The following is a 23,958-nucleotide window of genomic DNA, read 5'->3' as shown; positions in this document are numbered from 1 at the left end:
TTTAGTTTTCCTCTTTAAGTTGCCTGCTTTTGCAGAGAAAAACATTTTTCCTTTGATGGGCTCACAGGCAGAAGGCTGCTTCCTTTGCTGATAACCAGGGCTTTTGTTTTGTTGTTTTCAGTCTAATCAGGAAAATGGCTAAATGAGTACACATTTTTAGTAACTTGCATAAACACATGCAATCGTATTTTATTTCACGGTCACTGCAGAAATAATTTAGTTTTTGTAGCAAGGTTAAAATTTAAGAGAGAAAAGTAAGCAAAAGAGAGAAAGGTGTCTATCTATACTGGTGCATTTTATTATTCTTGTGGCCTGATTAGAGTAACTGTTATAGGACCGAGTGGCTGCTACTGATGTGTGATGTCTTGTGATTCGCATCACCCGATGCTCTCGTCTTGGTCCTTTTGTGCTGGCGGGGTCGTTAGCATCACTCAGCATCAATAAAACTGCCAGGCTTCCCTTGGGACGACTTGTGCTTCCAGTAGTTCCCGTGTCGGATTTGTGTGTGTGTTTGTGAGAGCATGCGTGGGGGGGGGGGGGGTTACATACTGTTTTCCTAGCCACCACCAACCCCCACCCCACAAACTCTTGAGCGACTCCTCATCACACCCTCCTCATCTGACATCTTCATCCTCAGCACTGGAACATTTGCATGGCTCAGTAAGCTCAGTCCAGCCCCTAAAGTTGAGGACCATTAGCATAGAGTTGTGTGTGTCGTTGCTTCATGCATGGACTAGCAGGATGCCTTTGAACTAGTTTGCAGATAGACTGCATGGGTATTCTGTATTCATTATTTATACCATGGTGGGACTTGGCTTTTAGCTGCAGTACACCAGGACTTCCCCCTCACTAGTAGTTAGACATAACTGGAGCAAAGAACAGAAAGCCTTGTAAGTGCTGCATGATGTGACCACAGGGTTCATTCTATGGGCCTATAGATATAGCTACTGTACATGTGTATGTGTCTATGGCAATGCGTCAGGATGAATTTCATCAGGAATGTGGTTGTTTGGTTTTCAGACAAGATGTCAAGAGATTTGAACCATGCAAACATAATGAGTGCAGGAATATTCCCTCTCCTCTGGCCTGAAGCTGCTACATTCCTACAGTGTACTAAGTGCACAGTCTGACTTTTTAATGAGAGACTTGGGATTACGTAATGCTAAATTCTGAATATTTTAGGCCATTCTATACTTACTGTTTTTAGCTCCTGCAAATTATGTTTGCAACTTAGAGCCGCCCGGATTCCGTTATTTATTGCTGTAATAAGGAATCATTGATAAAAGAGTACTGCACCAATTTAAATCATAGAAAAGGTATCAAAAACCTAAGCAGCAGAACCAGAGATACTGTTTTTATATTCCACATTCTTCTTCCAGTCAAAACCTACATTGCCCACAGTATTCACTCATAGCACCTAAAGCATTGATTCCATCTTTTCATGGTTAATGTTTAATATCAACATCAACAGCTACTTGAAGCATGAGACATGGGGTTGGTACTTTATTAACATGTAACTGAACCAGGATCGTCCGCTAATCTTAGACAAAGTGCTTCTGTTGCCTAAATGTAACCACACAAGGGACTCAGGATTTGAACCCTGGCCTAGAGCGCCAGAAACCTGTGGTATGTGTACCAACCATCCACCCCCAACAAGCTCCGTATGACTTGCACACAGAAACATTGCCAATGAACTGACCTAACCCTAACCCTTGAGGTTAGTATATATATATATAGTATGTATATAAAAACCATTTATAGGGGACAGGGTTGCTGTTTTAGTATTCGCTGTGTCACTGTTAATGCTTTTGCAGTACTTCACCACTGAAACCCTCATTAGTTTGATCAGGACTCTGAACTCCGGGGCATGCTGCGGCAGACCAAAGAGAGTAGGAAGAGACCACAGCGAGGTCACTTCCCCTAAACTTCCCCGACTGCCTCTGTAATCAGGTTTGGGAAGTTAGTGGGCTCAAGGAAGGCGTGTCTGTTATATGAGAACATACCACCATCAGGTTAGGTTTTTAAACTAATATAGATTACACCCAGCAGTACAGGATTCATATCCAGCGAGCCACTGGAGAATAACTCCATGCATTAGGGCGATCCACCTCTGGAGGTCATATTTCATCTGATTTATTTACCACTTTACTGATACTGCAACCACTTGACTACAATTAAGAAGAAGAGGAGTAGAAGTTGCCTCTGGACAAGACACAAGCTGGAATATTGCTGGTGCTAAAGATAGTTGATGAACTTCACCAGTTTTTAAGATTCAGGGCTGCTCCAGGGAGGTGATGTCCCATCTCTGAGTATACTGAATAAATGATGATCTGAGCAGAATATTTTCTTTGCCCGCTTCGAGTTTGAGGGAAGCTGAAAACTGAAATAACCAAAATGAGCACAGTAGAACCTACAGCTGCTGTACTTACTGTATGTAAACTATTCTAATGACTTTTTTGTTTTTAGGCTGATTTACGTATCAGTGTTGTGGATTTAGAATGACAAAACAGAAGAATCAAACAAGTGTGCTGATATGCACACAGTGTTAACAAAAACGTCATTTCTGTAGGGAATGTTGTATTTTTACTTTGTTGTGTGAGCCCTTAGGAGAAGATACATATATAAGCTCTGCTGTTTCTGTGTGTGCCCATGTGCATCAGCTTGCCTTAATGAGTCTCTCTGAAGAGTGACAGTGCCAAACACACACAAACAAACACACACAGTGCAAATTGAATTTGTTCCTTTGGTTTCGCGCTAGCGATGTTCACGCTGAATGATATTTGGGAACATTCGGCCAGTATCGCACAACCACCGGCTCCTCACAGCTCCAAAAACGTTGATGTAAATTTCCAAATAGATGCTATTTGGATAAATTGACCACATATTGGGAATGTCTGTGGTTCCTTTCTTGTCTGAAAAGTTATTAAAACTTAACAGATTTTTTTAAAGGTTAAAAACTGATTTCTTGGCAAGTAAAGGATGATAAAGTTGGCGATGCTAATCAAAGTAATCACAGTTACACTCTAAAACAGAAGTAATATTACAAAATGAAGTAAAGCGGAAACGCCCGTTCAGGCAAAGAATAAGGTGAATAGCTGTAAGCCTCGGGGGCACTGCACTGTATATCTATAAGAGGGTAGTGCTATATTACTGTGAATAGCTTAGAGATATGTTTGTTTAAAGCTTTGTGTCGGCGCAGCTCAGCTCTAACAATAACAATAATAATATCATCGTGTTCACAGGTTTTCTTGTCCTCCATGAATACTTGCTTTTTAATTAGTAAATACAATACATTTTCCCCCAGCTTTGGCTATTGTTCAGCCATTTGTAACTTTGCATATATGGAAAAATTGGCACAGGATAAACCGAAGGAAGAGGTTATGTAGTTGGAGAAAATAACATCCAGCTCAGCAGGGGCAACTGTGGCTTAGTAGTAGAGCAGGGTCGGCCTTCAATCAAAGGGTTCGTGCCTACGGTTTGTGAATGTAGTATGAATGTTAGTCCTGATGAGAAGGTGGCACCTTGCATGTGTATGAATGGGTGTGAATGGGTGAAATATGACATGTAGTATTAAAGTGCTTTGAGTAGTCGGAAGACTAGAAAAACGCTATACAAGTACAGGCCATTTACATTTGCCATTCAGCAGAAACGTTTTTAATTGAGGGATGAGTGCTATCACCCAGCACAACACCGTCTATTCAACGAGTTGTGAAGCATGCTTACTGGACAAATGTGTTGTTCTTTATCTCTTCACCATCTGGTTTTTCACTGCAGAAACTGGTGAGCGAATTGCTGTTGTATTTTAGTCCAGCTTGCAACGAAATGGGATTTAATTTAATTACCTGGATAAAAACTCTTACACCTGCCTGCACTGTCTCTCAATCTAAAGAGAGGAAGAAGAGGTAAGTTTCATATTGAGATACCATTTGGTTTAACTGCTACCCTGCTTTTATAAAAAAAGTAAAACCCACTCTTTTATGGATTAAACTACATGTAGCAGTGGTTTCCCAAACAGTCAGTAGGGATGTAGCGGTTACAGGTTTCATTATAAACTATGGTAAAATTCCTGATAGTTAGTATTACCATTTCAGAGAGCCAGCGAGAGAGAGGCTGATCAAAGTGAAAGGGGTAAGCCTCGAAGTTAACGGTTAACTTAGCCTTCAGTTTCATTTAAGGTGGATCAGCTATTCTGCAACGCGGGGTGACTCCTTATAAAGAGTCCTCGAAATATATATCAATTGCTGATCGCAATTACTCAAATGCCAATGATATTTGTCACTTTAATCTTGACATGATAATTTCATACCGTTTCATCTCTAATTGTTCGTAACAAACTGTTGTCAACGGTTGATCTTGCGTAGCACCAATGCAGTAAGGATTAATAACATGGAAAACAGGGCTTGGAGCTGCTACAATCATTGATAAATTGCATTCTGGGTGAATGACAGTTTCTGACTGGATTAATGTCAATATGTCTGCACCCATGGCATTTAATTTGACACATTGTAGACGAGACTGAGATGAATTCAGAAACATTGCTGCATGTAGCCTCGATAAACTGACATCCGAGGGAACAGAGCGGGGGTGGAAATGAAAACAAGGATGGACAGTCCAATTGGAAAAAATAAATTGAGACTGGGTTGGAGTGGTGGTGGTGGTGGTGGTGGTGGGCATGCAGCGATGTCAGTGAACTGGATAAGATAGAGTTTCTCAGCAGACCCAGCTTATTAGAGAGGCTGTTTCATCCAGACTGACACACATCTAGTTTTTGTGTTGCAATGGTGGAATAGATCCTTTACTCAAGTAAAACTGGCAATATTACAATGCAAGAAAATTCCATTCTTAATCCACAACACTAATGCGCCAATGAATTCATTTCTATACAGCAAGTATGCCAACTGTAAATTCTAATGTGCTAATCTGCTCGGACTATAATTTATTCACTGTACTCACAGATGGGAAATCCCCTCCTTGGAGCAGACCTGAATCTTATAAACTGGTGCCGTTCATAAAATACGTTTAGCAGCAGTGGCTCGGAGAATAAAAGGCTCTGGAGAATGAGACCTGTGCAAAGACACAAAAAAAACGACTACAGTGAAAAACATGATTACAATGAGAAGCATTTTAATGTTGTAACAGGGTCAAAGTGATGCTCATTTTAAGTGCTGTCAGTACAGTTCTTCTTGGGCAGCTTAATCTGTAACAATGCATCCTGTTTTATGAATTGATCATATGTTTTGATTGTAAAATTTAAATCTATGGAGTAAAAAATACAATTTGTTTTGAAGGCATTACCACCGATTACTATGTTATTAAGTTCATGTGTATATTTATACTGAGCGTCCACACCAGACCGGAGTTTTAGAGCACTGAAAGCGGATAAGTTTGAAAACTTTGGGGTTACCTCCTAGTGAGGACGGGCGTAAACGCATACGTTTTAACAGGATGATGTCGTCGCCCGCGTTCGCTACTTGATCGAGTCTCAGCAGTCATGACGTGTCTTTCTCTGTTTCATCATGCCCCTATCACGTGACCTTTTCCGGAAGAACAGAAACAACACAAACAGCCTTGATTACTGATCGACTACCAGTGCTTAATTCAACATGGATAACTGATAACACCCGTTGCTGACCTTGTTGTCTATACTTGTGCAGTTAAATTCAGAATTTTATAATTCTGCTACTGCCGACATGCGGAGGAAGCAGCTGTTATTAGAATGATCAGCGAGCGGTGTGTCCAGCAGCGTTATCGGCCATATGGAGCGGACGACTGAAGCCATGGTTTGCGGTTTTGAGGAGGGAAATGGACAGAAAACAGAGGACTTTCCTTTTTTTATTAATGCTTGTTGTGTTCTGCACAACTATTGTGAAGTCCACACAGAAACTGTAAATGAACAAAAGCATTAATCGCTCTCCAGTGCGACACGGACTTCAGACACCCGGTAGAGCTACGAGTGTGAGAACAGAGTAAGATGGACACAGTACCCCTCCTCTGTATATTCTCAGTATTAATGCACTATTAGTATTAATGTTAAAAGAAAAGAAGAATAGGAAAAAGTGTTTGTTTTCAAATGATACATTTGGAGGTGCAGTTTCAAATATTTGAGCTCAGTGTCATTAAATGTTCTGAAGCATTTTTCAGAAGATTAACAACAAAATGAGGGGCTTAAGGGTTTCACAACGACAAAACTCGTAGGTAGTTAAAGCCAAACTCACATTGGTCAAAAAACGAGAGAAAATGTGATTTAAAGAAGCAGAATAAAGAAAGGTTACTGTATGTAGGCGAGTGAAGTTCCAGCATTTAATAATTTACTGTTGCAGAGATGGACTCTCTCTTTTATCATCTTGTTCAGCAAATTCAGAGAAAACCCAGAAACCCTTTTCTCACCATCCTAAATATTACAAAGCATTTTTCAGTGTGCTGGTAAAGCCAGATGTAATGAAAACGGGGCTTTTACAGCCTCTTTCTTCAGTCTACCCTTATCTTTCTTATCCTTTAAGTATACATCTAAGCCTGCACAATCAAAGTGCAGAGGATTGCATCACCATATAAGATCACAACGAGCCTCTGAACTCAACACAACGACTACTGCATGAACAATGCTCCTGTAAATATAACGCATTCCTCCCTTGCTGTGAGTGAATACAAAAGATGGAGCATATTGTTCGTAATTAAGCATAGAGGTGTTTTAATCCTCTGTGTCCATGGCAACAGTCATGAGATATGATGAGCGGGGGGGAAGTGAGGACGGCGTGGTCAGTGGTCCAGCGTGGGATCACAGCAGTAATAGCTGCTCTTCAGTTGAGCATTTAGCCCCTCTCATTGGCCACTGTGGCCTCGAGGCTTCTGGTTTGTGAGATCATACCTGTCACTTTTAATGTCCGGCCTCACGCCGCCAATTAGGCTTTGTATCGTACAGTACAGAGGGATGGAGGGGGGCGCTTTGAATAGTAATGTGTGTTATTCAGACAGGCTTTAGTACTAGAGAGGAGAATCTTGTATTTTTTTTGGGATTACTATTGCACATTACTATAGCCACATAATCTGTGATACATTTTTATAAAGCCTGATTGAAATTTAGAGTAGGCGCATTGCAGCAGTTTTACGTCAGTCAGTGTTTGAGGCACAGTGGCTACTTGACAGCTTCAGGTCTGATCTGTGCAGAGCTACAAACTGTACAAAACAGAACGAGAACACAGTGAAACCCATATTTTAGTTTTTTATATAAAGCCCTGCACGCTCTCACTGGTGTTTTCACTTATTGTTGATGATTCGACCTCTGGTTGGGTGCTTAGCGAGAGAGAGTGTGGAAGTTCGCTGGTCGCAGGTGGATGAAATAACAGATTTCCTACTGGCGAGGACATGAATATGAATGTCTGTGTAGACATGTTTATCACAGCTTTTCATTATGAATAAGAACACGCGGTTTTTATCTCATAAGCATTTAATGTATATAAGACACAAGAAATGGAATAAAGTCTCTAAATAGTTTTTGCTTTATTGCTCGACTGCAGCAACTACTGACTTTCTTACAATTGTACCATTTTGATATAACATGCTTCATCAGCTATAAACACTGTTACCTGTAGCCTTCACATGGAATCAGGCAGACAACAGACGGGAATTCAGACAATGGTAACAGTAAACGACATTGCCGTCCAAAGTTGAAATATTAAACCATGGCGACACTAAATCAAATGACGGTCCATACATTTAATTCGGTGTGTTTTATCCCTTTGCCTGTGTCCATTTAGCATTACAATGTTACTCAGCAGGTTAAAATTAGACATTTGGCTAAACTAGTGCCATCATATATTCATATCTATTGTACCTGTTAAATAATTAAATAGAGCTGAGGAAAGAATATTTTGGGTGGGTGTGCGTTCGACCTGGGAAAATAGAGATGAAAAATAGTCATAACAAAACAGTTTGAGGTTTTAAACTTGGCTTTTAGAGAACTCTATTTCAGAAAGCAAGAAATAATTAGCGTATTGGAGAACGTCTTAGCTTGACAAATGTGTATATTTTGCAGCTTAATGTTGCATAGCACTATCTGAAATTGCTTTCTTGTGAGAAAAATTGCATCTTTTTAAAAATGCAGTAGTCAATATTGAGTATTGTATTTTGATTGTTGTAACACTGCAGCCAAATTCCATTTGATTGTTTAAAACGTGTGCACAGCTGAAGCCTGCTAAACCTTTCCACTTTCTCACCTTAATGGATTCTCTGCTCTCATTTCATTTGTGTGCACTGTCAGGGTCTTCAAACCAGTTTAAGCACTCTGGTCCGTCATGGTGGCTGTGAAGGCATTAGGCAACATAAACGACGTACTTCTTCATGTTGCGGATTCCTGCATGTGTGTCTTTTCAGAGATAAATAGTTTTGGACAGCAGAGAATGAAGACAAGCAAAGCTTAACGTTTGTACTTCTGTGTTTGTGCATGTAAATGTGTACCTGCGCCAACACATAAATGTACCACAGAGATGATTAAAGTGAGTGGTTTTCTTACTCTGGGGAAATTAATGTGGCTTCCCTGAGCCCCCCCCCCCCCCCCCGCATAGCAACATTTGCAATCGTGTTTGTATGTATCATTTTAGCTACAGTATGCTTTATCCTATGGTATGTATATTAGGCATCATTTGCTCCATTAGCAGTGTGGGCTGTCATCCGTGCATTAAACCCATGCTGAGGCCTCTTTCTCTTCCCTCTCTCGGCTATTCAAACACATCAGAGGAGATTTAGTTTTAAATGAGATGTGGCACGGCTGTGTTAGCCATAATCGTAGCAAACGACCATCACTCTGATGGTGTTTGCAGGCTGAATGTTGCCAGTGATATGCAGCCAAGAAAGAGGCAGGAGTACTGGTCATGCCTGGCTTACGCTTGGGAAGAGAGAACAAAGAATGCAGGGCCTCAGGGCGGAGAGCTCAGAGTTATGGTTCAATGCGTTGCGCACATGCAAACACACAAGTCCACAGATCCTTGAAGGCAGGTCAACCAGTAGCAGGTGGGAACCCCAGGATTCGGTAATGGGACAATCCTGATGGATCGCTTGCCTGATAGCACGCAGTGTTCTCCTGAGAAGCCAACATCAGCAGGGGGTGAATGAGTTTTAAATCACCTGTGCAACCCTCCTGCCCTCAGACAGCCTCTTATCCAAGATCTTAAAGTACAGAAAAGAAGGCTCTGGGGTGATTTTACTGAAAGAGATGCAACAAAGTAATTCATCTAGTCTCTCACCTTATTAATAAATGTTGTTGTTCTGTACTTCATTTTGCTACCTTGTCATAATCAACCCATGAGAGATGGTAAACCTTACTGCTGTGCATGTTAATGCCTGTAGTGGGACTCCGATGCTTTTAGGACATCTATCACATACGTTTCTCATAGATTTTAGCTACTTGATATTTCAGAATTTTCTATACCTAAATTATAGTCCAAAGGAAGTCCTTTTAAAGTATCTATCTTAATTAAACTGATTCATGGTGCATGAACTATTCTGTCTGTCAATGTAAAGCAAGTACCAACAAGTCCTGGATATATTTCCATGATAATTTGAGCTTTAATTAGACATCTAAGAGGGTTGTATATGTGTGTTTTATTTTTCTTTAACTGTGGACCATTTTCAGAAATATTGAAATTGTCATTTAGTATATAAATTATTCTCAAACAGTTTGGGATAAAAGTAAAATAGAATACAGAAATGTACCTCCAACATACAGTACAGTAGAAAACAATGTCACTTAGATATTTATGATGTAATATTTCTGCCATACTATTGTCAACAGGTTCTGATTATACATTTTATATTTGGCCTTTCAATTATTTAAAAACATTTTCAAAAGTATTTCAGTTTGTATTTTTAATTTATTATTTATTTTCACAGAAGCATACATGATTTGTGTTGTTTTAATATCCACCGTACCATTAATATGCAGTTTTTATCTACTGATGATGCAGACAAAGTTGATGACATTATTAGATGATACAGTTTCGATAATTCTTACGGGAACAGTTAAATTAGATTTACAATTCACTCACAAAGCTTGGGTGAGTGAGGCAGGTACCGAGTTATATCACAGTCATTTAATCCCACAGGATCCATTTTAAAGCCTAAAATCATCAAATTGAATCCTATTGGTCACTCAGAGATCTAGACTAAAGAAGTAGAGATTTTGGAAAAAAACCTGAGTGACGAGTTCAGGCTGTCAAATCCTGTGTCATTAAAGTTTTTTTTTATACTTCTCCTATTAGCTTTGAGTTGTGTTTCACCCTTTATGAAGGCGGTACTTGTTTTGAATTATAAATGACTTGTTTCTATAACTGATCTTGAAGAGAGATGTACTGTGTGCTTGTGTACTGTGTGAAAAAACAAGGAAAGCACCATCCTGAGCCCATTAGCAAATACATTAGAGATTTGTGCTGAAAAGAATTTGAAACAAAGTCATCTAAAGATGCTTGAAATGAGCCACCTGAAATCTCTTTAAACGCTAATTTCTGGCTCTAATTTATATGGAAAGTGCCAAAGAAGGGTTATCCTTCAAAGCTGTTTCGACATGTCTCACAACCTGGGCTTTTTCTCAAGGATATCCAAGACATAGTCAAGACATTCTTTAGCACACAGTTGTGCTAGGTGGCTGCTTTTCTTTCCTGTATTACCTTTATAGCAAAAAGGCTAATCAATATTCTCAGTCGGTGCTATAGAGCCTGGAGATGATTATGGTGATAAATAAAACATTTTAGTCCCTCAAGAAGAGCTCCTCTGTTGCTGGAAGGGATTCTATTAAACTCAAGGACACATCAGAGGAACATGTGTATGCTGACACAAAGGACACGAGACCTTTTGTTTGTGGACTCTGATCGACTTTTAAACCTCATTTAATCATGGTTTAGCTTAATATCATGTTGCACCAAACTTTAGAACTATCTTGAATTATGAAAGGTTAAATGCAAGCCTCTCTAAATTTAATTTAATTCTGTTGCACCAAAATCTTAAACTCTAAATTTGAATGTGATCCAGTATTAACTTTAAACTTACACTTGAGGAGCTCTAACTTTTAAAATGGCTTTTTGATTGATCAAAATAATCAAATTATTCAAAGAAGGTTAAGGGACAGACTCCATAGTGACCGGTAGTTGGAGATTTCAGACACTTACTAATCAGCATCATTTTGCATCATCACCGCTAAATGGTGTAAAGTAGAAGAACAGTTATTCTCGTCTTTAAAATATGCAGCATTGCAGAATTGTAAGCAGAAAGTACCTTAAATGCCATGGACTCTATTAATATATTGATGGCACAATATATTCATTTGGAAGAATTTGGACACTTGGACAATTTGCAAATGGGAGATGGTAAATATTGTGCGCTTTATAGTAAACTAGGTTTGATTTTGACTATGGGCACCGGGTGATACACAATTACTTTTTATTACCTGACAACTAAAAACAGGATGCATAATGTTTTGTTTAGAGCCGTTATGATTAATCATAAAGGGAAAATGTTTTCTGTTCCAGCTTCTCAAATGTGATTGTTTATGTTTTTCTCTGTTATATATCTTTGGGAATGCATTATCGATTCACTGTTGGTTGGACCTAACAAGACTTTGAATTGAAACAATAATTGATAGAGTCATGGTCTATCTTTTCTTTCCCAGATATTTCGGTGGCCCATTGCCAGCAGGCTGGATGGAAACGAGATGCTGGAGATCCAAGTGTACAATTACAGCAAAGTCTTTTCCAACAGGTAAGGTTGCACTGCTGCCCACAACTAGTCCTGAAACACATTCGTCAGAGCAAACAGCATTTCAGAGTAAACTGTTTGTGGCCCCAGTGCCCTCTCGATCCTCCTGTCACAGCCTGTGACCAACTCAGACCGACACACGGTGCGTGTTTTTAGGATGAAGGAGAATGAGCTCGTATTCCCAGAGAGTTTGTTCTAAATTGACTCAATTGTGTGTGTAACAGACTGCAAACCACAGAGCTGGCCATGAATGAGTTTCACGTCAGGAGGGAATGAAACTGTATTAGATCCTCAGTAATGGGCCTATTTGTCACTTTACACTCACAAAAACACACAGGGTGTTTTAGTGCAAATTGTCACATGTCGAGTTTGTTTTATGTTGGTATTATTCAAAGTGGGTTTTTGATATAATACTGGTTAATTAAATATTTGCAATTCAGACACATTTTGCTGTCATTGTTTGTATGATTTTACAAAAAATATCCAAAGCTGAGGAGAAGGTATTCCAGTTATTCAGTTATTTACAGTTGTTACATTAACGACCAAAGGGCGCTTGAGCAATGCAATGATACTCAAACCTGAAGGATCTGCAAAGCACTCCAATTACTCCAAAGAAATCATTTGTGCCAAGTCAATGGTTGAAACTGGCCAATTAACTAATTCCCCTTTTGCTCCTCCTCATCTGCTTTTTTTCTTGTTTTTCTACATCTTAGTTTCCCTTGAAGTGTGTTTTTCTCTGGAGTTTCCAGATCTGATAAGACGTAGGCTGGTTGTGCCAGGAAGTCTGGCCATGTCTTGTGTCCGTAACAAATCCAATCAGATCATTACAGCTGCTGCGTCAAACTGGTTGATGTGCCCAGACTCAGGACACATCATGTCGCTCACACAGTCATTAAAACTTCGCATGGTTGTCTCTGTGTGTTTGTGGGTGGATATGTACTCTGTGTGTACCGTGACCTTTCATCTGTGTGACCTTATGTTGTCAGCCATGTATGAATGTAGTTGTGTGTGAATGTGTCTACTGTAGGTGGAGACATGTTTATCAATGTGTGTCACATGTTTCTCAGAGCTAAAAGCCGTGACAGGTGTGCAGACAGATCAGGTCTACGTCACGGCATCTCTTAACTGTCACCATCATTTCTTTCTGGTACCATTGTGTGGAAGAGGAAAACAGAAACAGGACAGCCACACATAACAATTCAAAGAGGGTCAGAATGTGGAGGATAGCTCAAAATGTTCAACTCAGCCTGATAATCAAACTGAATTGCCATTTCTCTTTATTATTCTTCATTGTGTTTAGCAATTTTCTGTTAAAGCTAGCGTGGCTCTCAGGGTAGAAATGCGGGTCGGTCTGTCCGTCAGTCCGCCACTTTTTCCAAACTGAAATACCTCAACAACTATTAGATCGACTATCTTACAATTGTGTACGAACATACAGGTCCTCGGTAGGTTTATCCTAATGACGCTGTCAATATCTGTGAAATGTTTGTAATAGATGGATTGGCCAAAGATTTTATAAAGATATGCATGGTCCCCAGGGGATAAATCCTGCCAAATCTGGCCAGCGCCACCACGAGGTTCACATTTGGGGTCTTTAGTGAAATATCTCAACAACTATTGGATGGATTGTCATGGAAGTTGCTGCATTCATGTCCTTAAACTTTCATCTTTTCTCAGGTCAAAATCTCAATTAGTCCAATACTTTTATTTATGAACAAACACCTGCAAGACTTATGACATTCGACATTGTCATCTATCTCAGCTGTACTTTGTGTTTAGTAATAATTAGCAAATGCATGTATGCTAAGTCTTTCGTCATTCATCCAAATAACATGGACTCATGCCACTTAAAACACATTTAAAGTACTTTGCAATTTTGAGCACAGAAATGGAGGATAAACAAGTAAAGTTGCATTCAAAGACCCTTGCTCACACACACACACACACAACCTGGCACTCATTGAAGTGGGTAAATAATTCAAGATGAGTCATAGCTTGTGTTGTTCTTACACCTGCTCCATATGTCCACACGCAGCATCATTACCAGGGTAACTGATCTGCTTCATCAATGTCTGCACCAACACACTGTAAGGCCAGTGTGTCACACTCTGCGACCGTACTTGCGATCATATTACCACAACAAATAGAGAAAGCGACGACGCGGGATGATCTCTGTGCTGTCGAGGCATACAGACCGTGTTTTATGATTGGTTTTCCCCTGGCGCAGAAAGATATGCTTTTATATTCTGCATGCTGTGGAGTACACTGGGTGCGAGTCCGAGCACTTATATGATTGTATATTCAAGGACTTCAACCTGATGCATCGATGCACCTCATCAATAATTTTATTTTAAATTGTGTAAGGTACAATGCAGCTCGCCGAACTGATCCGAACAGTTTTTGAAATTTTAATTCTGGTGTTCTCCTTTTCCTTTGAAAAACACGGGAAATGGCAACACTTTTGAATGACTTTCTTTTTTTGTTTTGAGAGTGAATACAAAATGTCAATATGTTAGACTCATTGACATTTTCTCTGTATTATCTTGTTCAATTCAAATAGATGATCTTTGATCAAATTACTCTTCCCCTGTCTTTCTCTTCCCCTGATCTCAGCAATAAATCAAATCATGCTATTTATTATATTGTTTCTGTTTATCTCTATGGGTTTTATTTAGCAATAGCCACAGGACATAGAGTTGTAGCCTGGCAACTGGTCTTTCCTGGCATCAAAAGTATCGTCCATGCCGTACACATTCAGGCTCAGCAATTTCTTAAAATGCAAGCTGAAAAACATAAACATGTTAATCTGTTAAATTGTACCTTGGCTTTCTCATGCCTTAAGCTTTGGAATGAACATTGTGGATATATACATTTTAAAATTTTGTATTTCAACAGAAGCAGAAGCACATCATTGTTTAGATTCTGTATTTCAATGACATTTGAGTAAGTTCTCAATCAATGAGCAGAACTGCCTTATGACAATATGTATAATATATATTGCATAAATATGATATAGCACCTTTATCTGATTTGCTGCATTTGCCGAAACAGATATTCCTGTCCTGCTATTTTATTTATACCGAACGGTTTCTCAATTCATTTTCCATAAACTTGACTACATCATCATTATTAAAAGTACATATACCATCATCACTTAGCTCTAATTGTATTATTAGATCATCAGGCACTGGTTCATATAAATACTGCAGTATATTTATGGACATTTGATGTATGTCTCAAAAAAAAAAAAAACAGCCCCATTATTTCCTCCTTTCGGTCCCACTTTCTACAGAATGACATTTAAATAAACCACATGTGGGTCATACTGTGTTTACCAGTTATTTTTTATGTTTATTTTGTCCAGTAACACGGCTGTTGTGGCTAGAGCAACACTCTGCTTGTAGGAACGACAACAACAAGGGCAATGTTGCTGCTTTTATCACACCACCCAGATTGGCAAGACATGCTGATGGACACTGACGAGCAAAAAACAAGTCTTAATAGCTTTTTATTTTGTTTGTCTATTGTGAGTGTGTTTGTGTGAAAGACTGGAGTGTAGTTTGCGTCCATGTGAATCAATATATATTCATCCTTGAACATCAAGTTTGCTGAATCTTCTCATGTTTACATCAGCGTATCTGCACCGGTGGGGGGGCAGAGCTCGGCAGAAGCTTCTCCTCGGCCAAACCACACACACCTGTCCGCTGTTACATTTTCATTTCACACCGTCTTCCAGCTGACTAGAGTTACTGTACCAGCAGCTGTGGTGGATTAGTGCGAGAATCAAACATTCGATTTGGAAAAAATATTTTACATTTCAAAGCAGTGCTCACCTCCACTCAAGTTCACCTAAACCAGAGACGTTCTCATAGTCACGCCTCAATTTTCACAAAGAAAGATTGTACAAATTGAAAGGGAAGGGAGCTCTGAATTATGAAGCAGATGAAAGTAAATTGTTTGCAAAACCTCGATCAATAATGAATGCCACCCTTTGAAGTGCGAAAAAGTGAGCCGGAACATGATAGGCCCTGCTCAGTTCAATTATTCAGCACTTGTACACACGCTACAATTGCGGAAAGGAAATGACCGACCAATTGCTGGACATATTGATCACCACTGTCTGGGGTAGGCATGAGTATTATACTGGGTTAGTATTTTCAGTGATTTTGCTGAGAGGTGCAGAGGTTTCTACTCCTCTTCACAGAAAACGTTGACTGCAGAAAAAACATTAATATCCTAACAAACTCTCTTGAGTCACGTCAAGCCTGAAAAGTTGAGCATGAAGTGATTCAGTGGTAAGCCTGACAGTCATGCACCTTCACAGAGAAAGCCTCTGCCAACGCCGTAAGGGAAGCACACACCTTTTGTTTTCTTTTTTTCATAACTGAGATTCAAAGTGAAGTCAAATTGTGGAATTCTAAATTTCCCTCGTTATTAAGTTTTGAGGCACTGCTGACAAATGTAGCCTCACTTTCAAAAGTGAGTTCAATTCATCACCACCAACTCCAGAGGAATAGCAAAGTATAGGAGAGTACAGAGATGGAGATAAAGACAGAGGCAGATGGGCAAGAAAATGTATTTACTGAAGAAAATGGATGTCAGATCTGGCAAGATCTCTGGACTCTACAACATCTGTATTTACTGGAGGAAAAAGACGATGTTATTGCTGACAGCTTAAGAATATCAAGAACACGTGAGAAAATCTGAAAGTTATATGTCCTCTGGCTTTACAGCGACTCAAACTTACAGTGCTTGTTCAGCAAGGTGCCTGCTGTACCGAGGGAGCTAATAGCTAATAGCAGGAGAGAGGTAGAATAATAGCAGGTGATAAACAGTGTGCTTGTTATTTGCTCACTGATAATGAACTTCTGCCTTTGTTATTTTTCTTTGGTTCTAAATTAAATATAAGGAATATGGTTTTATGTATTGAGGTGTTTGTGTACATTCTATGTTTGTGTTTCCTGTACTCATTCACTCTCGTCTGACTGCCCTGTTGGGAATCTCACGTCATTAGCAGCCATCCCTGCAGATTTCTTCTGTGTGTGTGTGTGTGTGTGTGTGTGTGTGGGTGTGTGTGTGTCTGTGTGTATGTGTGTATGCCAAGTGGTAAGCGCTATTGATTGTATTCTCTTGTTTTATGTTATTACTCTCCGTGGACTCATCCAGTCTGGTAATTGTGTGTCTGCTATTTCCAATGACTGTCCTGTTGCTCCATTTTATTCAAGTATTTTATATGTATTATCCTGTCTGTTATGGATTGAAATTAAAAACACCGCTGGATTTTCAGTCCATGTGTATGTATGTAAGCTAGTGACCATTAAAGTACAGTAGAAATAACACATGGATGTGGCTGAGTACGGGCTGCGCTGCATGTTTTTTGTGTGTCGTCTCCGGACAACACTCTGTTTTGGGGGGAAACTCATTAAATTATTCACCAGCTCTAATTGGCTAGCTGAATGGGGACTGTACCAGGTTTCTTCCCACTGTTATGTTCTGTGACGGATCCTTGGGCAGCATAGAAATGAACCGTATATGTCTAATGATCTTATATGTAACATTCAGAAAAAGTTATCATAATTACGATTTGGCTGTTGATAAGAACACTATTTGATATAATAATCCATTAATTCAGTCATGAGGTTTTACTCAAAGAAAAAAAAAAATGCTGATTGATGTTAATATTTCAATTTACCATGCCAGATAGACATTTAGTTAATATAGTCATCTACTTTTGTAAAATTGTTTTCTTTTAATGCCAATTAGAAGAAGAAAAAGTTACAGTTAAATGCAAAATGTGACGCACTTAAATCTAAGGTCTCTGTAGCCTTCAGCTTTTAAATTAAAGCAAACGAAGAGAGAACTTCTTCTTCTTCTTGTCATTAAATGGCAACTTTATAAAATAGAAGCAACGGATAACATTTTCATTCAGTGTGCTGGGTGAATGAAAGGTGTGCAAGTCTTTATCCAGTTATTTACTTGTCCTTGGGGGCATCAAAAAGAGATTAATTGGCTGATAAATTGCTGCCAGGTGCTGAAATGTGTTGAAAGCTTTGGAGAAATAGATGTCTGAAGAATTGAGTCGCAAAGTAGAAGCTTCTGGAATACAGTATATGTTTTAGCATTTAATTAAATGTGACACCAGATAGGTGGCTTTTACAAATCAAGATAATTAGATACAATAACAATTTAGCTAATTGTGACACCAACGTTTTCAAATGTGTTCTTAATGGTGCTTATTGTATATTATAAGGAAATAGCACGGAATGCCACTCTGTGTGGGAGATAGTTTACGATCAGTTGGTCTGAGCTGGGTGCGGCTGCCCATGGTTTTATACAGGCAGGTCATTGAGCACGGCAGCCGTACGGAGCAACAAACCAAACCAGTAAGACGAAAGCAGCTAAAGCTACAGAGCAGATTAGATTCTCAGTGGCATAAGTAGTATAAGCAACCTTCACAGTAGCAAGAACATCCACACTACAGCGAGTTTTTAAAATTAAGTGTAAGTGTGTGTTAATATGTTTCAGATGACCTGTGGAGTTTTCTTCTAATCCAACACAAGTTATGTTTACATTCAGTGTGTCTTACCACACTTCTCACAAGGAAGACTGATGCTTTGAGGACTGACATACTGTAGTAGGCTGATGGCAAAAGCAGTATGCCCTTTTCTCAATGACAGTCACAGCACATATCCATCACCACCCACCACACTGCAGTCTGTTCATGACTATCACTGACACTTAACTGCACGCTATGACACTGAGTGCTGGAGACCAGATGCTTTTGGTGAATAAAAACGTACTATTTGTCAGTATTTATTCGTGTAACTGAACAAGTAACAATGACGAATGTAGAGCCACACAGAGGGAAACAGATGCGCAGCGGAGGTTAAACAAAGGACACCGTGAATTGTTGTAATGCCTTGTATTGATCTCACAGATTTATTTTTACCATTTCCCATCTTCTGGTGCTTCCCTGCAGACTGGTGGGGACTTTCTGTATGGTTCTTCAGAAGGTGGCTGAGGAGGGACACGTAGAGCTGACCGACACCCTCATCGACGATAACAACACTTCAATAAAGGTAAAGGTCGTTGCATTGGTGGCTAAAAATAATCAGTTAATGCAACGTATGTTGCCAAGCCATCCAAAATGAGGAGAAAACACCATTTACATGTTGGAAATCTAGAATACTTGCATATGGGCCGTCCATAAAAAATATGAAGTTTGGACTTTAAATGCTATAATTGTAGAGCTTCAACGAAGAGCTGATACAAAATATATTTAATATCATTAAAGATGAAATTAAAGGGGAAAATTATACTCCAAAAATAGTTTTCAAAAGCTGAAATCAAACAGTTTATATTATATTATTATAGTAAAATGATACTCTGATAGTAGAATTGAAATGAAATGTTATTAGTCAACAAAATGCATTTTCAAGCAATCGGGGGAACATTAAATGGAGAAATAAATCTTGCCTATAAAGACATCGGCGTTGAAGATCTGCTCATCATCAAGGATCTGAGCAACATCAACACAATAGGACACGTCATTAACCTTAATCCAGATATTCTCTACTGATTAGAACATATTGTGTTTTAGAACAGCTGAACTGGGAGCAGCTCGGTGGTGACGATGAGTGTGAGGATGATTTGAGCTTTTAAAGCACCCCGGGGTGCAGAATTGTGTTAGTGGAGCTGGCGGTGCTGATGTGATGTTTCTACCACACAGCATGGCAGTGCTTTAGGGCTTACACACACACACACACACACACACACACACACACAATTAAGAGAATTTCAGTACTTACGTCCCTGTAGGAAGAAACTAAATCCAACATAAGGATAGGAGACAACACTTTTACGTACAGCTGCACTGGTGTGGTTGCCATAGTGACAATATGCTCGTACTACGAGCAGCATTTTGCAATCTACTCCTCGTGGACTACAGGGATCGTCTTGAGAGGATGTAAGAAAGAGAGAGAGACATCGAGAGAGAAAGGGGAACGAGAGCCCCTCATCTGTTTTTGTCAGTGGAATAAATTGGGTGCTCGATAATAAAGATGGATAGAGCAGGATATTTGTTGAAACGCGACTTCCCAGAAGACATCAAAGACAAACAACAGTGTCACCGATATTTCTGGACTGGATGAAACTAACACTCATTGTCAGTCTGAATTCCCACAGCAAATACTGTGACGAAGAGATGAATTGAACTCTAATCAATTTCCATGGGGGTTAGTGATTTGATTTTTGCTAACCAACCACTAGAAACCAATGCATCCGCCTGAATCTTACGTTTTTTAAGACTTAAGAAGTCGACAGGTGATGTGTTGCCATCAATACATACTTTGTGCTGCTGTTTTTAAAGTGGAGCGGAGCAGGTTAAAAGAGAAAAGTTAAAAAAAAAGAACTAACCTGCAATGTTAGGCGATATTGAGACATACCGAAATACAGTATGTTAATCAAGTCATATTAAATGAAAAACCCAAATACATAACTATTATACGACTGATGAGAACAGCTGATGACACGTTTTACAGCCCCAAAAACGTACAGAAAGCGTGAGAGGAGGCTGAACTTCCGCTGGAGCTTCATTAAAGCTGCACTATAAACATAGCAGAAAACTTAAGAATGTTAGCATGCTAGCATTTACTAATTAGCATTAAACACAAAATACAGCTGAGACTGATGAGAACGTCATTCATTTTGCAGATATTTTGTCATAAACCAAAGTAGTGGACACAATGATTTAGATTTTGAGATAATAATGGTTTGTTTAGATATTACATTGTGGACCAACGTGGTGAATCGAACCAATAGACGGACATTTCCCTCCCAAGAGCCACACTTATGCTAAGATAAGATGATAACACAAAAAACATAACAAGACTGAAAAACGTAGTTATTTTAAATTATCTTTATAGCCAAAGGAATATAAGTTATGACAGTTTCAGGGACATTAATGAGAGTTTCTAGATTTGACAAGTCAGATAGTCGTTTTACATGTTGGTGCAGAGATAATTCATCAGAAGCAGTGACCTTTGTGGAAGTGTCGGCGTATTAATCATCTGCTGATAATTTGCTCATTTTCATCTGTTTTCAGACCAGCGTAACCATTGAGATCAGATACCAGTCGATGGATGGAGCAGTGGGAGTGTGGAGCGACGGGGAGTTCCTCGATGTTCCTGACGACCGTGACGGGATGTTTGCCTTTGAAACGGACAGTTTACTGTCAGGACAAAGCGACGGGTCGGGGACGTCTCCTGGACGATCCTTACAGGGATCCATACCGACCTTCAGGAAGTGAGTCAAAGACACAAACTGTCTCCACGAGAACTCGACTTCCTGATGTAACAGTGAATCAAGCTGTGAAATGCTGATAATTTCCTCTGAATATTTTATGACTCTCCACAACATCAAAAAAGATGTGTTGTTTTAATTATGTACTTTAGTTTTTAAGAGCTCATTAACAGTATCAGTGCTACTGAGGCACACATGGTGGAGACAATAACTTGGACGCGTTGAGGTTGACAGATGGAGCCAACATTCGCACATTAAAAGGGGCTTCGTGCTGTCCAGCTGATGTAACATCTGTCACTGTTATGGAGGAGAACATGTAGGGGTCTGGTGCTTAAAGGGATAGTTCTGGTCTTTTGAAGTGGGGTTGTATGAGGTACTTATCCCTACTCAGCAGTAGTGTATTATGACCTACAAAGGATGGTTCGCCAAGCCCCCGCCTGGAGAAGCAGACAAGAGTTACTGCGACTGGGGACGTCAGCAAAAGGTTTTTTTAGCCACAAAAAAGAAAGAAGTCAATATCAGTTTAAGTCTACCCTATATTTAGAATATATTCATCTGTTTATTTTGCCATGAGACAACGGTTTCCATCTAGGCTCTTGTCATAGCCACCAGACTCTATTTAAAAAAACAGATGCAGATCACAGGGGTTGCTTTTCTATCGCTGCCTTCATCGGTTAGTTTGTTTGTGTTATTGTGTGACTCTGTTAGTTCGGATTCACCAAAGTCACACCAAAAAACAAACAAACTGATACATTAGCTCATAATAGACAAGCAGTCCCAAGCTGTACAGGGCTATATAGATTTAGTATGAAAAACTGTCAGAGCCTCTGACCCACAGCACTGCACTGTTAGCTTGTCTTCTGTGGTTTGCTTGTCGTGTTTTTGCTGAATAGAATATTATTCGTGGGTGGTATTGATTTCCACTGAGAGTATCTGCACCACCAGACCTTTAAATCCTTCCTTGTACTGCATGTTGAATGGCCGCGTAGAAACTCGTGTATGTGTGAGGCTGAATGTTGTCGGCTGCATGTTTTTGTGACACTGAATGGCAAAGTTACACCGTCTTACAGCATAAAGTTGTTCAGAGTCTGCCGCTGTGACACTTGAACAAGCCTAAGGTAATTTTGACTGATCTAAGTTTTAGAGCATCCCACGGGTGTTATGTAACAGATACAGTTTTTAGATTTTGTCAACAAAGAAAAAAAAGTACAGCTATGGAGAAATACTGTATAAGTGGGATGAAATTAGTCACTAAACTCGTGAAGCTAAAACTTTATACCAAATTTCATTGCATTTCCTCACCTTTCTTCAGGTGAAAAAGCCTTCTGTCCTTGCTGCTTGACGAGGGCACCTGTCATGTAGTTGCAGTGGTTGCACAGAGCTGTCAGTCAGACTTTGTAATGGCTACCGTAGGGCTTTCAGACGAAAAAAAAGGTTCAGAGCTGCTGAGAAAAATACCAACTAGCTCCCAGCCTAGCCAACAAATCCACTTCTAATCTGCCTCACACTGGTGTTGGACAGACTGATGGGCTTATGAAAAAAGTTTTAATAGCTTTGCCATTTCTCATCCAAACTCCCTTAAATCCTGAAATTTCCAGCCACTCAGTTTATATCTGCTTGAGAGGTTTTCAGAATTAAACTTCGTAAAAATGTTTCACTGTGTCCTGAATTCTGACACTATGCGGCCAGTGTGTGTCTATTGTTTTTTTTTCTGGTAATTAGGGGTTAATGGGCAGGAGATGATAACCAGAGATGACTCTCCCATTCCTCTAGGGAAGAGGAGGGGGAGGAGGAGAATGTCATAAAGAGTTTAGCTTCAAGGTATATTTCCTACATCCTTCCTGTCCGTCGGATTTTTCCACATTCTCTTTCATGCAAATGCAATAATTCTCAGCAATGTCACCTCTGCAATCTTTTTATTCTTTAAGCCAAAATCATCTGACAACGTCGTGGAGAATTACGTGTCTCTCTCAGGTGTTATTATGATCATAAAACTTCTAAAAGTATTGTCATCAGCTGTCTGAAGTCTTGCTGAGTCTTTTAAACTTTGAGAGAACAGGACTTATATTATATTTCTAAAACTCTTCAGAGACGATCTCCTCTATTGTGAATTATTCCCATGCAGTATGTTAACTGTTCTGAGTTCACGCATGAATTCAGAGTGGAAGAACAAACAGAAGAACTGTATCTACATGGTACAAGGAGCTCCACCTACTGCTGTTCAGTTATATCACCTGCAGCCGAAAGGTCATGCATGCTGCTTACATGAGTTTGTGCTCTTTGCCATTTTCATGGGAATTCCATTTCATTTTAACTGTATGACTGCAAGAGAGTGTAGGTGGCTTTTTAGGGAGTAATTGGTTCCTCCTCCCCTTAATTGAGTGAGATTGCGCCTGAAGTTGACCATCCCACCGCCACCACCTGTCCTTTCTGCAGCTTCTACGTTGTCTCTGGTCCTGCAGGATGATTTATGGCGGTGCCTATGAAGCATTTTGTGCTATCTACGATACCACGATGAGCCGGCTTTGCAGGGGTTTTATTATTCCTAATAAATAAATCACCCCCTACGTGGTTTTACTGCCAGTGAAGCAGATCTTCTGAATAGTGCATGCAGAAGAGCAAATGAGCCAGACATGAAGAGAAAGGATTTAAGACTCCAATTGTCATGTGGTCATCAAATACTGGGGAAAAAAAGACAAACGATGAGATGAAATGTGGTTGCACATTGGAGTGTGATCAACACTGGTGCAACAGGCTAACAGAACAGGATTTATTTCTTGTAAAAACCATTCATGAATTATTTTTGCTTTGCTTCACTGAGACATATTGCTGTAAATAATCATTGTGTTTATTCAAACCTTTTTAATATGCATGATTCATTTGCATAACATCAAATAGGCACTCAAAGGAGACAAC

At 39.6% G+C, this 23,958-nt stretch overlaps 1 protein-coding gene across 10 annotated transcripts in view; it reads left to right on the top strand.

The window, feature by feature from the left end:
* The window catches only part of otofa (otoferlin a), a 67,660-nt gene that overhangs the window by 8,703 nt on the left and 34,999 nt on the right, over nucleotides 1–23,958 (top strand). For all 10 annotated transcript variants that reach the window (XM_031875439.1, XM_031875441.1, XM_031875440.1 and 7 more), the window contains exons 3-5: nucleotides 11,657–11,745; nucleotides 18,722–18,821; nucleotides 20,846–21,045. In XM_031875439.1, the coding sequence (XP_031731299.1) occupies nucleotides 11,657–11,745; nucleotides 18,722–18,821; nucleotides 20,846–21,045 (389 nt within the window). The remainder of the gene's footprint in view (nucleotides 1–11,656; nucleotides 11,746–18,721; nucleotides 18,822–20,845; nucleotides 21,046–23,958) is intronic.

Source organism: Anarrhichthys ocellatus, unplaced genomic scaffold (assembly GCF_004355925.1).
Source record: "Anarrhichthys ocellatus isolate YVR2014 unplaced genomic scaffold, GSC_Weel_1.0 scaffold91, whole genome shotgun sequence".
Classification (NCBI taxonomy): Eukaryota; Metazoa; Chordata; class Actinopteri; order Perciformes; family Anarhichadidae; genus Anarrhichthys; species Anarrhichthys ocellatus.
Note: the sequence above shows the minus strand (reverse complement) of the source record. Positions and strands in the feature narration are given on the sequence as shown.